Raw genomic sequence first — 11,463 nt, forward strand, 5'->3', positions numbered from 1 at the left:
CTGGGGGCGCTCTGTCCCGCGGCCGTCGGGCTCTGTGGTGGCCGGGCCGCCCCCGGGCTGCTGCCGCCGCGGTGCGAGGGGCCCGGAGCGGGGCGGGGTTGCGGCCGCTGAGCGCCCGAGGGCGGGGCCGGGCCGGGCCGGTGCCTCCCCGGCAGCAGGCGGCCAGCGGCGGCAGGCCTCGCGTCCCGGGCGTCCGCAGGCCCCATGGGTGCCGGCGCGGCGCGGGTAGCGGCCGGCGGCGATGTCGGAGGCGGGCGAGCAGTCGCTGCACCGGCTGGCCGGGACGGGCCCCGAGGCCGGCGGGCTGGTCCTGCGCGGGCGCAGCGCCGCGGCCGAGCAGCACGTCTTCAAGGCGCCGGCGCCGCGGGCCTCGCTGCTGGGCCTGGACGTGCTGGCGGCGCAGAAGCGGCGGGAGCGCGAGGAGGAGGCGGCGGCCGGCGGCGGCGGCAAGCGGTCCCGGGTGTGCTCCTACAGGGACTGGGAGGAGGGCCGCGACGAGGCGGGCAGCCCCGAGGAGGACGAGGACGAGGAGGAGGAGGAGGCCGGCCGCAGCGGCCGGAGCGCCCGCAAGGACAGGTGCGGTCCGCGGGGTGCCCGGCGCTCGCAGGGGCCCGAAGGCTCCGCGGCAGCCCGGTCCGTGCCGGGGCACCGGCCGCAAGCATCGGCTGCGTGCGGGAGCGCGGTGCCTGCGGGGCTGTGACCTCCCTGCGGCCGGGAGGGCCGGGGGTGTCGCCGGGGACCTGAGGGGGTCCCAGAAGAGCTCTTGGGCTGGTGCCGTCCCTGAGGCTTGGTGGCCAGGGATGTTTTTAGATGCTGTTAGGCCTGCTAGCACTAAACGTCCTGTCCGTGTTGTTGTCTGCCTCCTGACGTTTGGAAGCAGCAGCCTCCTTAGAAGCGTTCGTGTCTGAAAACAGCAACAGACACGCTGGGCTGCCAGCAAAGGGTGGAGAGAGCGTTCCTACCCACAAGCTTCTGCTATTGTGGAGACTAGGACTAGAGTTACAGGCGGCGAATTAAAGGCTAGCTATTCCTCAGCACTGTAAGCTTGCTTTCTGCTCTGCCTTTCTAGGCATTATCGTTCTGTCCATGTGGAAACACCTTCCTACACAGGAGGTGTCAGCGAGGAGTTTTGGGAACGCAGTCGGCAGCGGGAAAGAGACCGCCGTGAGCATGGTGTCTTTGCGTCCTCCAAGGAGGAAAAGGAACGGAAGAAGGAGCGCAGCAGGGATCGGAACCACGATCGTAAACGAGACCGCGGTAACAGTTTGAGATGTTTGTGACTTTTTGCTTAGAGACGTGGGGCTTGTTCCTTAGCCTCTTTGTTGCCTTGACTGGTGCTCAGGGTGTTTTCTAGGGTAGATTTGGGAAGCCTGTTTGTGCACAGGGTATCTGATCTTATTTTCCGTCTCCAGAGGAGCGGGACAGAAGTCGTCACAGCAGCAGGTCAGAGAGAGATGGCTCATTGGAACGGAGCAGCAGGAGGAGCGAACCAGAGAGTCCCAGGCATCGTCCTAAAGGTAGGAGTGGGACTTAGCAGAGTTCTCACGTAAAATCTAATGGGAAAGGGCGTGTTACTTTTTTGGGCTCCTGCTGTTTTTGTCAGGATGAACGTTAGTAAAAAAATCCGGTATTTTTTAAGGCCGGTGGTTAGGACAGGCATAAAACTCCTGGCTCTTCCCGGATGTAGGACCGGGAGTGATCTGCCAGCTGTGTGCGAAGACCTGGCTGATCCCTGCCCAGTGAGTTTCATTCTGGGTCTGTGAGATACAGATGTGTTCCCCTGGCAATTTTCCTTGGAGGCAGTGCATCAGCTCCTTCTCTTAGAGGGACAGCAGATGGGTGCCCTCTGTGCTTCCTCTGTAGAAGGTGGAAAGTGGCTGCAGGTGCTTAAGGCCACAGTGTGAACACTGGTTTTCAATCATCATCTCCTCTACTAGATGCAGCCACGCCGTCTCGCTCCAGCTGGGAGGAAGATGACAGTGGTTACAGCAGTTCCCGCCGCTCACAGTGGGAATCTCCCTCCCCCACACCTTCCTATCGAGACTCAGAGCGCAGCCACCGGGCATCATTCTTGCGGGACACGGATCGGAGAGACCGGGACAGGTATCGGCAGCTGGGGATGTGGCTACGAGCCAGCGATCTGCAAGAAAGGGCAGGAGGGTGTGTGTAAAATTAGCACCGTGCTGTAGGCAGTGATTCCTTCTTCGTGCTGTTTTCACAGGTCTGTAAGAAGCAGGTACTCGGATAAGACGCCATTGCCCACACCATCGTACAAATATAACGAGTGGGCTGATGACCGGAGACACCTGGGGGCCACACCACGGCTGTCCAGAGGCAGAGGTGAGGAGTCTGTGGAGGACTGCCGAGGCTGAGCAGTGGCAGAGTCCTCTAACCCTGTGCAGCACAAGGACAGGTCTTGGGGGATTCCCTCCACAAGCAACAGCCTGGTGGGGCTGGTGGCCCGTGCTGACCAGCCCCTCTTCTGTAGGGCGGCGTGAGGACGGAGAGGAGGGCATCGCCTTCGAGACAGAGGAGGAACGGCAGCAGTGGGAGGACGACCAGCGGGTAGGAGCCTGGGGAGCTGGGCACCTGGTGAACGCCGGGCTACGGACTGCCGCCGCTGGCCCCGAGGCACCGGGAGAGCCGTGCCGCGGGGGGCGGCCGGGGACCGCCGCTGGCCTTGCGTCGGGGCCGCTGGCGGCGGGCGGGCTCCCCCCGGCGGCCAGACGGGGAGCGGCGGGGTGCCCGGCCCAGCCCGAGCAAGCAGCAGAGCTCAGCGCTGCACCTCCCCTCCCAGCAAGCTGACCGGGACTGGTACATGATGGACGAGGGCTACGACGAGTTTCACAACCCCTTGGCCTACTCCTCTGAGGAGTATGTGAAGAAGAGGGAGCAGCACTTGCACAAGCAGAAGCAGAAGCGCATCTCTGCACAGCGGCGGCAGATCAATGAGGTGGGGGCGAGATGCAGAGCTGGCTGCTCTGAACGTGTGCGGGCTGCTCGTTTTGCTGCTTCTTAAGAGACCTGCTTGCTGATGGGATTGGCTGAGCCCTTGCCCTCAGAGTGAAAAGGGCAGTCTTTGTCATGGTCCAGGCTGAATGAGCTCACAGGGAAACTTGTTATATTCCCTTGGAAAGTGCAGCCGTGCATCTCCTGCATGGGGCAGAATTCAGCTAGCGACTGCAGTTGGTCACAGCGTCCTGGGCTGCTGGAACGCAGAGGGCTGTGCTCCTGCTATACAGAAGCATGAACCATGTTATTGGGGCTGTCTAATGTTGCTCCAGACACTCAGGGCTGCTGATCTCAGCATAAGAGCAGGGTTGTCTCCAGGCTTCTGGCCTTCAGTGTGTAGCTGGGGTGTTGTGGACACTTTGCCCTCCGTTTTCTTGGAGACCATTCTGTTAACCAGGTACTTTGTATCGCCAGTCTGTGTTCCTGTACCCTGCTGCTTCTAGTTAGTTTTTTTTTTTCCAAGTGCTTGTTTTTGGGTTCCTTAGGCTAGAACCTTCAGTGTTACTTGTTGTACACGTTCCAGGCTTACTTAGTTTCATCTTTGGGGCTCTAGACTCTTTCCCTTTTGGGGGAAGGAAGACCAGCAGATGCAGCCCTAGATCATTTCAGTACTTGAAGCCATGTGGCATAACCGTGGTGTGTATTGAGAATCAGTTACAGATTTGCCTTCAGCAGTTTCCTGCTTTTAGCTTCCACTTTTATGAATAACTTAGGCCATCATGACTTGGTCACAGTCCTGTAGTGCTTCGCAGCAAGCTGTGTTGCTTTATTTATTGCCTTGCAGTTGCTTTGAGCTGTATATACTGTGGGGTAGGTGTAAGGAGTCTCTTGATTGTTCTTGAGTTTTAGGTGATGGAAAGTAATAGTTAAAATCCTTTGATATGTCATTTCCTGCAGGATAACGAGCGGTGGGAGACAAACCGCATGCTGACCAGTGGTGTAGTTCATCGGATTGAAGTGGATGAAGATTTTGAAGAGGATAATTCAGCCAAAGTGCATCTGCTGGTGCATAACCTGGTGCCTCCGTTCCTAGATGGGAGGATAGTCTTCACCAAGCAGGTAGGGGCTGTCGCTGAAGGTTCTAATGGCAGGGAGTCTCACAGGTGTGAGCTTTCTGTCGTGAAGCAATGCCTTTTTCCTCTAGCCAGAGCCGGTCATCCCTGTCAAAGATGCCACTTCTGATTTGGCCATCATAGCTCGGAAAGGCAGCCAGTTGGTGCGCAAGCATAGGGAGCAAAAGGAGCGTAAGAGGGTATGCTATGACCTTTTGTCCTACTGCCCCGCTGTTTGTTTAATGTAGGGCTTCGCAGCCTTTGTTTGGACTGTGTGGAATACAGGCCTTGGTGGCAGTGATAAGATGTCCACTGCGTTTTTGTGACCTGGGGTATCCTGGTAGCCCAGCTCGTTGCATTGTCTCGTAAGCTGCTGTAGTGATGTGATTTCCTCAGGCACTGCCCGGGACATCAATTGTTGTGCACTTGTGCAGAGAAGTTTGATCCAAAGGAGATTTGGATCACGAAAGAGGAGAGCAGGTGAAAGAATACAGGGTAGCTCAGATGGACAACAATTAGTGTGGGTGGCAGCAGGGTAGATCTTGTCTCAGCAGAAGAGTTTTGAGGAGGAGCATGCAGTAAGGTAGTGTATTAGTCTTTGTGGGTGTGTGTCTAATAGACTTCCTATAAAGCTTATGTGATAGTGGTGGGGAAAGCACAGATACATTGTAAACTGAGACTGAGCTGGATTTGAGGTAGGTGTACTACGAGTGGAATGAAGGTGGAAGCTGACCTCCTGATACAAGAGGTGACAGAAAACCAGAAAGGTGGGAGTACCTGAAGGTACCGGTTGAGAGCAGGAAGATTAACTCTGGTTCAGATTTGTGTAGATCTAGGTGCAAATTTAATGGAACTGTCAGCAGCTGGAACCATTTTCTTAGGAGGCTGTTGGTCATGCTGTGCTTGAAGTGTCTGTATCCAGACCAGTGTCTAAAAGGTCTGTCACAGCTCAGCTGGAAGAGGGAGACTTGATGTAGGAATGGGATGTCTGTTCTCTCTCGTAGCACTAAGGAAATGTGAAGCTAACATGCTTTTCTAGCCTTACGAGTAGGAGTGCAGAAGAATGATTTTTTCAGTCCCAACTGTGGCACTTACACTGCTCTCTGCCTTCCCAGGCTCAGCATAAACACTGGGAGCTGGCAGGCACAAAACTGGGAGACATTATGGGAATCAAGAAAGAGGAGGAGAAGGATGAGATGGTGACAGAAGATGGCAAAGTGGATTACAAGTAATCCTTCCTTTGAATTGCTTATGCTTAGCTGGTGATGGGGCCATAGGCATAGCAAAGTGTGCGGAGAGACAGTTTTAAGGTTTGTGGTGTTTCCTTAGGACTGAGCAGAAGTTTGCTGAACACATGAAAGAAAAAAGTGAAGCAAGGAGTGAGTTTGCCAAGAAGAAATCAATCCTGGAGCAGAGACAATATCTGCCCATCTTTGCTGTACAGCAGGAGCTGCTCTCCATCCTCAGGTACGGTTGTTAGGCAGCTGGTCATAGTACAGCCCTGTGGCATTGGCTTACATCTCAGGAACACAAGTGAGAATTTTTCCTTGATATAGGGCCTGTTTGCAGTTGTACCCTCGGAAAACAAAACCCATTGCGTTGTCTGGTTGATGGCAGTTCTCCTGCTAAAGCAGGACAACTCTTGGGTGGCCAAGCAGAGCTGTGAATGAAAAAGTCTTTCTTTGTGGTGTACAAAGAAATGTTCTTTCCCTTTCTTCAGGGACAACAGCATTGTGATTGTGGTAGGGGAGACGGGTAGTGGGAAGACAACTCAGCTGACGCAGTACCTCCATGAGGACGGCTACACAGACTACGGCATGATTGGCTGCACCCAGCCCCGCAGAGTGGCAGCCATGTCCGTTGCCAAGCGGGTCAGCGAAGAGATGGGAGTGCGTCTGGGAGAGGAGGTGAGTCTGGCAGCATGTGCAAGGGTGCAGCCTGTTGACAGTGAGTGCACAGGGCTGGTGAAGACTTGCTGTTATCTCTGCCCTCCCAGGTGGGCTATGCCATCCGCTTTGAGGACTGCACGTCAGAGAACACGATAATCAAATACATGACAGATGGGATCCTCCTTCGTGAGTCACTGCGAGAGGCTGACCTGGACAACTACAGTGCTATCATCATGGATGAGGCACATGAGCGCTCACTCAACACTGATGTGCTCTTTGGCCTGTTACGGGAGGTGTGTGCGAGTTGGGCTACAGGAAGATTCTAAAACAGTGGCATAGGGTGTGTGAACTGGTCTTTGGGCAGAATATTGGCAGAGGCAGTGCTTCTCTCCCAGGCCTGGGAAAGGGAAATGAAGAGAGGCTCCCACATCTCTGACTGCACTTGGTGCTCAGACGTCCTGATTCTTGGTTCTGAGGGTTTAAATCTCCCTTAGCGTGTTGCCAGAGGCTTGCTGGCTAACTAAGAAGCTCTAGGTACAGAGATGCTTGCAGGTATAAGGCTTTCTTGGCTGGTGTCAGACCGTCTTTTTAACTGGACGGATTGTATAGCATATGCCTTCCCTGGCATTAGTGGTAAGTGCCTCTAGAGTACGGTGGAAGCTTCATCCTGTCCTGTTGTCTCAGTAGTGATGGAAGTAGCCTGGAGGTATGCACAAACGCCACTATTCTATTGTTCCTTTCATATGTTTTCTAGGTGGTAGCACGACGCTCGGATCTGAAGCTTGTTGTCACCTCTGCCACCATGGATGCAGATAAGTTTGCCTCCTTCTTCGGGAACGTTCCCATTTTCCACATTCCTGGGCGCACTTTTCCTGTTGATATTCTTTTCAGCAAGGTAAGGTCAATGTGAGAGAGTTTGTGGTGTGAGGGGGGGGGGGTGACTTGGGTGTACCTCACTGCAGTGGACAGAGAGGAAAGCAGAGGGGTACCCATGCTGTGATGCAGCCTTACACACAGGATGGGGCAGGTGAGATTATTGGTGTCTATAATTTGGGATGTGTCTTTCAGACCCCACAAGAGGATTATGTGGAGGCTGCTGTGAAACAAGCCCTGCAGGTCCATTTGTCTGGTGCTCCTGGCGACATCCTTGTCTTCATGCCTGGCCAGGAGGACATTGAGGTGAGCTGGATGGAAGGGCAGGCACTGTCCTACCCCTTTATTGTTTCAGTCTTATGTTAATACTCCTCTTTGTGTCTAGGTAACCTCAGAGCAAATTGTGGAGCACCTTGAGGAACTGGAGAAGGCGCCTGCTCTTGCTGTACTGCCTATCTATTCTCAGCTGCCATCTGACTTACAGGCCAAGATCTTCCAGAAGGTGCTGATGCGTACTCTCTGATGGGACTGGGCAGATGGGAGATTAGTGTAGGGAAGACTCTAGTTGGCATGAGAGAGTGGTGCAGAGATGCCTTTTGTATTGCACATGGAGGGTGAGGGAAAGCATGTGCCCCCTTCGACTTCCCAAGAGTCACTCCTGTCCTGGGTTCTGTATTGCTGCTCTGCACTCTTCTTCAGTGGTGTAGAAGCCATTGCCCAACAAATTGACTGATGTGTGGTATACTTGCAGGCTCCAGATGGGGTCAGGAAGTGCATTGTTGCTACTAACATTGCAGAGACTTCACTGACAGTGGATGGCATCATGTTTGTGATTGATTCTGGCTACTGCAAGTTGAAGGTAAGCAAAGGTTTCCTGGACTGTTCATGTCTGTCATCTCTGGGGTTGGGTTGATGGAGTTCTTTGCCAGTGACCCAGCCTTCCTCTTGCTTCAGTCTGTTTTTCTGGTGCCCTGCAGGTTTTCAATCCCCGTATAGGCATGGATGCGCTGCAGATCTATCCCATCAGTCAAGCCAATGCCAATCAGAGGGCAGGCCGAGCTGGCAGAACGGGCCCAGGTCACTGCTTCAGGTAGGCACATCACTGGTGTTCCTATTCCTGCCATACCACAGCTTGGCATCTGGCTACGTGTATATATATATATATATATACACATATATATATATATATATTTATATTTATATTTTTTCTTCACTGGAGAACTGTTCATTGCCTTGAATGTGTTGTGGAGATGAGGGCTGTGGGCAGGCCTTGAGGCCATCTGTTTTGGACCTAGTATCTCTGCAGAGGAAAGGGTATTCTCTGGTTTCTTACCTTGCCAATCTTTACTTGTGGCTGTTCCGCCATTGCTGAACCAGCTGCTTTGATGTTCTCAGGACCATAGCCAAGCTAAAGGCAGCTATCTCAAGGCTTTGCTTTGAGACTGGTCTGGTACAAGACTGTACATGAGGGGGGTGTACCTCGTGCTGCAGTCCAGGCACTTGTGTGCTGGGGAGGCTGCACTGTGGCCTTGGGAGAGGTTCTTCCTTGGGGCTCTGCTCGTTGGCCTGGCTGAGTGCAGAGCTGCTGCCGTGTGCAGGGCCTGGCTGGGTTGGGAACTGCTGGTCATTCACAGAGGAATGCAGTGGCCTGAAGGGGAGGGGCATGCTCTTGGCATCTGCTCCCCAGGCTCTACACCCAGAGCGCCTACAAGAATGAGCTGCTAACAACCACGGTGCCCGAGATCCAGCGCACCAACCTTGCCAATGTAGTGCTTTTGCTCAAGTCCCTGGGTGTGCAGGACCTGCTGCAGTTCCACTTCATGGATCCACCACCTGAGGACAACATGCTGAACTCCATGTACCAGCTGTGGATCCTGGGAGCCCTGGATAACACAGGTACTGGCCGCTGGGGCAGGCTGTCAGCCAATGGGACTTTGAGGACCTGTCCAGTTGCTCTGTGGATCCTTATGGTATTCCTGCAGGTGGTCTGACCTCAACAGGACGTCTCATGGTGGAGTTCCCACTGGATCCTGCACTCTCCAAAATGCTCATTGTTTCCTGTGACATGGGCTGCAGCTCTGAGATCTTGCTCATTGTCTCCATGTTGTCTGTGCCTGCCATCTTCTATCGGCCTAAGGTACCTGTTTGCTCTTCCAGCAGCTTAGGGCCTTTAGCTGCCTTCTGACTAACCTGTGTTCTTTGCTTACTCTTCAGGGTCGAGAGGAAGAGAGTGACCAAGTGCGGGAGAAATTTGCTGTCCCAGAGAGTGATCACTTGACTTACCTGAATGTTTATCTGCAATGGAAAAACAACAACTACTCTACACTGTGGTGCAACCAGCACTTCATTCATGCCAAGGCCATGCGGAAGGTGGGGCTGTGGCAATGAGGTTGGGGGAGGGAGCCTTACGTAAGAGAGGGATCTGACTGCTGCACGTCTTTGCAGGTGCGGGAGGTGCGTGCCCAGCTCAAGGACATTATGGTGCAGCAGCGGATGAGCCTAGCATCCTGTGGTACTGACTGGGATGTTGTCAGGAAGTGCATCTGTGCTGCGTATTTCCATCAAGCTGCAAAGCTGAAGGTGAGGGGTCTGTACCTGCCTGGGGGATGAGAGGCCCCTGCTGGGAACTGATGTACTAACCACACTTCTCTGTGCAGGGCATTGGGGAGTATGTGAACATCCGCACAGGCATGCCCTGTCACCTGCATCCCACGAGCTCTCTGTTTGGCATGGGCTACACCCCAGACTACATTGTGTATCACGAGCTGGTCATGACCACCAAGGTAAACTAGAGCTGAGGGCTAGCAGGAAGGGTAAAGAGTGCTTTGAGGGAGGTGGGAGGGCTTTGCTGTGATAGTAGGATCTATTGGAGGGTGTAGTTCTCAGCCTTTCTCGTCTCTACTGACCGGACATGTCTCTGTCATCTGTAGGGCCCTGCTTTTCTCTTTTATGATACATTTTCCTGGCATATGTGGGACATCTTTGTAGTCTCACCAAGTCCTGCCCATAGCAGCTTCTCAGGGCCCATAGCAGCTTCTGAGGCCTGGAGGAATTGTCTGGAAGGGGTATAGTCCTAGCTTTGGAACTGCCATCAGCAAGTGGAGGAGGGTGGGAGCTGCCATGGCTCTGGCAATGGCGTCCAGACGCTGGGTGTCATCCTGCTACCCTGGTCTTTCCTTCTTTCCTGCAGGAATACATGCAGTGTGTCACTGCTGTGGATGGAGAGTGGCTGGCAGAGCTGGGACCCATGTTCTACAGTATCAAACATGCTGGCAAGTCGCGCCAGGTGAGTCTCCTGCTCAGACCCAGCTGGCAGACAGACAGCAGGCTACTACACTGGAAAGGAGTGTTGCCTGAGTGGGGTTCCTGCTGCACACAGCCCCACTGCATGCCTGTTCTTGGGTAGGGGTCTGTTTGTTGTTGTTGTTGTCTTTTTATGTGGAGGGATCAGACTTGCGGGCCTGCAGAGAGTCCTGCCAGTCCCTGATCTACTGCTGCTTTGCCCCAGGAAAACCGCCGACGTGCCAAGGAGGAAGTGTCTGCCATGGAGGAAGAGATGGCTCTGGCTGAGGAGCAGTTGCGTGCCCGCCGGGAGGAGCAGGAGCGCCGTAACCCACTGGGCAGTGCAAGGTGGGTGCTGGCACTAACCGGCCATCAGTTGCCTGCTTAAGAGCAGTAGTGAGCTGCATGGAGGATTCCAACTTCTTCACAGGTGCTCCTGGTGCAGGGAAAGGTTGTATTCTCCACTAATCACTCTTGTCCTTTACTGGCAGATCTACTAAAATCTACACTCCTGGGCGGAAGGAGCAGGGGGAGCCCCTGACACCACGACGCACCCCAGCCCGCTTTGGCCTCTGAGAAGGGAATGCCCATTGCTACGAGGCTTAAAGATTTCCAAGAGCAGCTGAGTCCTAGGAGTGTTCAGCTTCTCTGACTGCTATGAGGCTTGCTACAGCTTGTAGCCCTGGAAGGTTTTGGTGCTTGGCACTACTTTTGCTACAGAACAGAAAGAATTTTATTTGTTTAAAGGTTGTCAGTCTTTAACCCTTTTTTTTTTTTTGTTTTGCGTCACTTCTCGTCCTGGAGCTGAGCTCTGGGTAGAGGCAGCCCTGCGGAGTTGTGCATGGCTCGTGCAGTCAAGTTGCTGCCCTGTACAGCCTGGGACAAGGCACGGAATTACACTGGCTTAGAGGGCAAAGACAGCCTGTGCTTGGCCCAGACCTGGCCTGGAATACTGCAAAGGCAGTTTGTCCGTGACCTGTGCTCTGGGCAAGCAACTGATGCCCAGCTGTCCCTGTACACAAGGGAGGGTTGGCTCAGCACTGTTCTGGGCCAGGCTGTGTCGGGAATTTTGCTCACCTTCATCTGCTCACCCTTGTGGTGCTGCTCATGTGTTCTGACCCTGAGGTACTTGTTTTCTACCTGCAAGCTGCCCAGTGTGTCCTGAAGATGCCTGGAAGAAAGAAAGGCGGGGGAGATGAGGTGAGGCAGTAGTTGTTCATTTGTCCTATAAACCCCTGTGGGCAGCATTAACTGCTCAGACCCAGTCCCTGTGTTCATCACTTACTCCTTGTTGCCTGTCAGCTCTGCAACATGGTTGATTTGCTGCTGGGTCTTGTGCCCTCGTTTCTCACTTG

General features: G+C 54.1%; 1 protein-coding gene across 1 annotated transcript; it reads left to right on the forward strand.

The window, feature by feature from the left end:
- The first annotated feature begins 165 nt into the window (after positions 1 to 165).
- On the forward strand, positions 166 to 10,858 carry DHX38 (DEAH-box helicase 38). Its single transcript, XM_035566280.2, has 26 exons — positions 166 to 576; positions 1,070 to 1,257; positions 1,413 to 1,517; positions 1,938 to 2,103; positions 2,222 to 2,340; positions 2,489 to 2,565; positions 2,798 to 2,953; positions 3,910 to 4,071; positions 4,157 to 4,264; positions 5,180 to 5,292; positions 5,394 to 5,531; positions 5,785 to 5,971; positions 6,061 to 6,246; positions 6,708 to 6,848; positions 7,022 to 7,132; positions 7,212 to 7,328; positions 7,578 to 7,685; positions 7,804 to 7,916; positions 8,514 to 8,722; positions 8,809 to 8,963; positions 9,041 to 9,196; positions 9,272 to 9,406; positions 9,484 to 9,609; positions 10,017 to 10,112; positions 10,335 to 10,456; positions 10,600 to 10,858. Exons 1-26 carry the CDS (start codon positions 242 to 244, stop codon positions 10,682 to 10,684), a joined length of 3,714 nt encoding a protein of 1,237 aa, XP_035422173.1. The 5' UTR covers positions 166 to 241; the 3' UTR covers positions 10,685 to 10,858.
- Positions 10,859 to 11,463: the final 605 nt, after the last annotated feature.

Source organism: Cygnus atratus, chromosome 12, assembly GCF_013377495.2.
Source record: "Cygnus atratus isolate AKBS03 ecotype Queensland, Australia chromosome 12, CAtr_DNAZoo_HiC_assembly, whole genome shotgun sequence".
Taxonomy (NCBI): domain Eukaryota; kingdom Metazoa; phylum Chordata; class Aves; order Anseriformes; family Anatidae; genus Cygnus; species Cygnus atratus.

Coding starts and splice junctions, on each gene's coding strand:
- DHX38 (XM_035566280.2), top strand. CDS start 242: ATGTCGGAGGCGGGCGAGCAGTCGCTGCACCGGCTGGCCGGGACGGGC. Junction 6,849..7,021: donor TTGATATTCTTTTCAGCAAG/GTAAGGTCAATG, acceptor TGTGTCTTTCAG/ACCCCACAAGAGGATTATGT. Junction 9,197..9,271: donor ATGCCAAGGCCATGCGGAAG/GTGGGGCTGTGG, acceptor ACGTCTTTGCAG/GTGCGGGAGGTGCGTGCCCA.